Source organism: Aplysia californica, unplaced genomic scaffold (assembly GCF_000002075.1).
Source record: "Aplysia californica isolate F4 #8 unplaced genomic scaffold, AplCal3.0 scaffold00098, whole genome shotgun sequence".
Taxonomy (NCBI): domain Eukaryota; kingdom Metazoa; phylum Mollusca; class Gastropoda; order Aplysiida; family Aplysiidae; genus Aplysia; species Aplysia californica.
The window spans coordinates 470,840-472,807 of record NW_004797368.1 but is presented as its reverse complement, the minus strand read 5'-3'; the positions used below and the strand labels follow the sequence as shown (position 1 = coordinate 472,807).

Below are 1,968 nucleotides of genomic sequence, written 5' to 3'. Positions count from 1 at the left end.
CTCTCTCTCTCTCTCTCTCTCTCTCTCTCTCTCTGTGTGTGTGAGTGTCTCTCTCTCTCTCCTCCACACTCCACCCCTAAAAAAAAAACAACTAACAAACAAAAATCAGGGCAGCTGGCTACTCACCCCTCGCACGTGATGATGCCGTAGTGCAGACCGGTGGCCTTATCATTGCAGATGGCGCAGACCAGCGCCTCCTCGCCCTCTGACTCCTCCCCTTTGACACCGCCGGCCTCCATGTTGTTGCTGTAGCCGGGCACGCCGGCCGCTGTGGCAGCAGCTCCCTCTGCCGGAGGCGTCGGCCTGGGTTTAAGGTTGTGCGGGTTCTCCGCCAGGTGGCCGCGGTACACGAAGGCGCCGTTGGTGTAGTGCGAGATGAACTCGGTGTCCTTCTCCAGGCGCGTGGCGTTCGAGTCCTCCTTCTTGGGCTGCTTGAACTTGGGGCTGGGTAAGTTCAAGGTCGGGTAGTCGCCGGCGGTGGCCGTGCCGGGGATGATGACCTGTGGTTTGTCCAGTTTCAGGACATCCTCCGTGCTCACGGCTTTGGGCCCGTCCAGGGTCGGGTAGGTGATGATGGAGGCGCCGTGGGTGAAGGGTGAGTCGGCCGCCGATACGAGATAGCCGTCGGTAGGCGCGGCGATGAACATGGGCGTGGGTACAGGCTGGAACACGCCGGCACTGGAGATAGACATCATGGGGATGATCTTCATGCCGGATGTCGGGTGGGCAGCGAAGCCGTTGGACAGCTGCATCAGGTAGGCTGGCGGACAGCTCAGGATCATCGGGTTGCCCGTCATGGCTGAAGGGGAGGAGCCGCTTGTTGTGGGCGGTGCTGAGGCTGTGGGCGGGGTTTGCGACGACGGCGATGAGGACGGGGTCACAGTTGTTGCAGCAGCTGGCTGTTGTTGTTGTGTCTGTTGTTGTTGCTGCAGCTCTGCCTTGGGCTCTTCAACGGTAGTAGATGGTGACGTGTTGTATGAAGATGAGAAGGTCAAGGATGTAGAAGAAATGGACACACCGCTGTCTTGTGATGACGACGTAGAAAACGTCGGCGACGGTGATGATGATGCGGGGGAGTTGGAGGAGATGGACGAGGAGCCCGACGACATCGACAATGAGCACGACGACGACAATGACGAAGAGGACGAGGCGGCCACAGGGAAAGAGTTTATTGTTATTGATGCGGCAGAGGACGCCACACAGTCTTCAGCCACGGGCGACGACGACGCCTCACTACTACTGGAGGACGTCATCTCCTTAGGAGACTTCTGACCGCCAGCAAACTTCTGCTGCTGCGTAGTCGTAATGGCCGACTGGTCGTTTTCTCCAGCTCCCTCCTCTTCCTCCTCCACATCTCCACCACTACCCGAGGAAGAATCCTCCTCCTCCACCTTCACCTCCCCGCCCCCAGTACCGGGCAAGGAGAGCGCCTGCCTCTTGGCCGGCGGGGCGGTGTCAAAGTCTGAGGTCCGGTCCGACACGTAGGCGCTGTCGGCGCTGCCCGAACTGACGTCACTCTGCTGGTCGCACTCGGACACCTCGGAGAAGCCCAGCTGGCCGGGCATGACGGCGTCCGACTCGCTCAGGATGTCTCGCACGCGCTTGCGCTTGAGCTTGAGGTCCCGGAAGAGTCCGGCTGGGGAGGGGTTGCTTACCTCCTCCTGGGAGGCTGCCTCCATGCTCAGGGTGAAACTGGCCACGGGGACATAGGGCGGGAACACCGCGGTCATCTACACACACGTGGGGAGAGAGGGAAAAATGAGGACGTTAGTCAAAGCTCCAGCTTATTGAATGATCATTTTAAATAAAGAAAAGGACATCTACCCAATTAAAGATTGTTAACAGCCATATTTGGAAACATTGAACTATTTTATTAATCTAGCGACGGAACAACGAGGACACCTCTGCACGTGTAGCACTGTCACGGTGACGGCTTGCTGGACTCAGGTTGAGAGAGAGAGGGAGAGG

General features: G+C 58.5%; 1 protein-coding gene across 1 annotated transcript in view; it reads right to left on the bottom strand.

The window, feature by feature from the left end:
- Positions 1-1,968, bottom strand: part of LOC101860559 — a gene marked incomplete in the record, with an annotated part of 33,909 nt that overhangs the window by 17,252 nt on the left and 14,689 nt on the right. Inside the window, 1 exon segment of the mRNA XM_005095203.3 lies at positions 127-1,730. Coding sequence (XP_005095260.2) covers positions 127-1,730 — 1,604 coding nt within the window.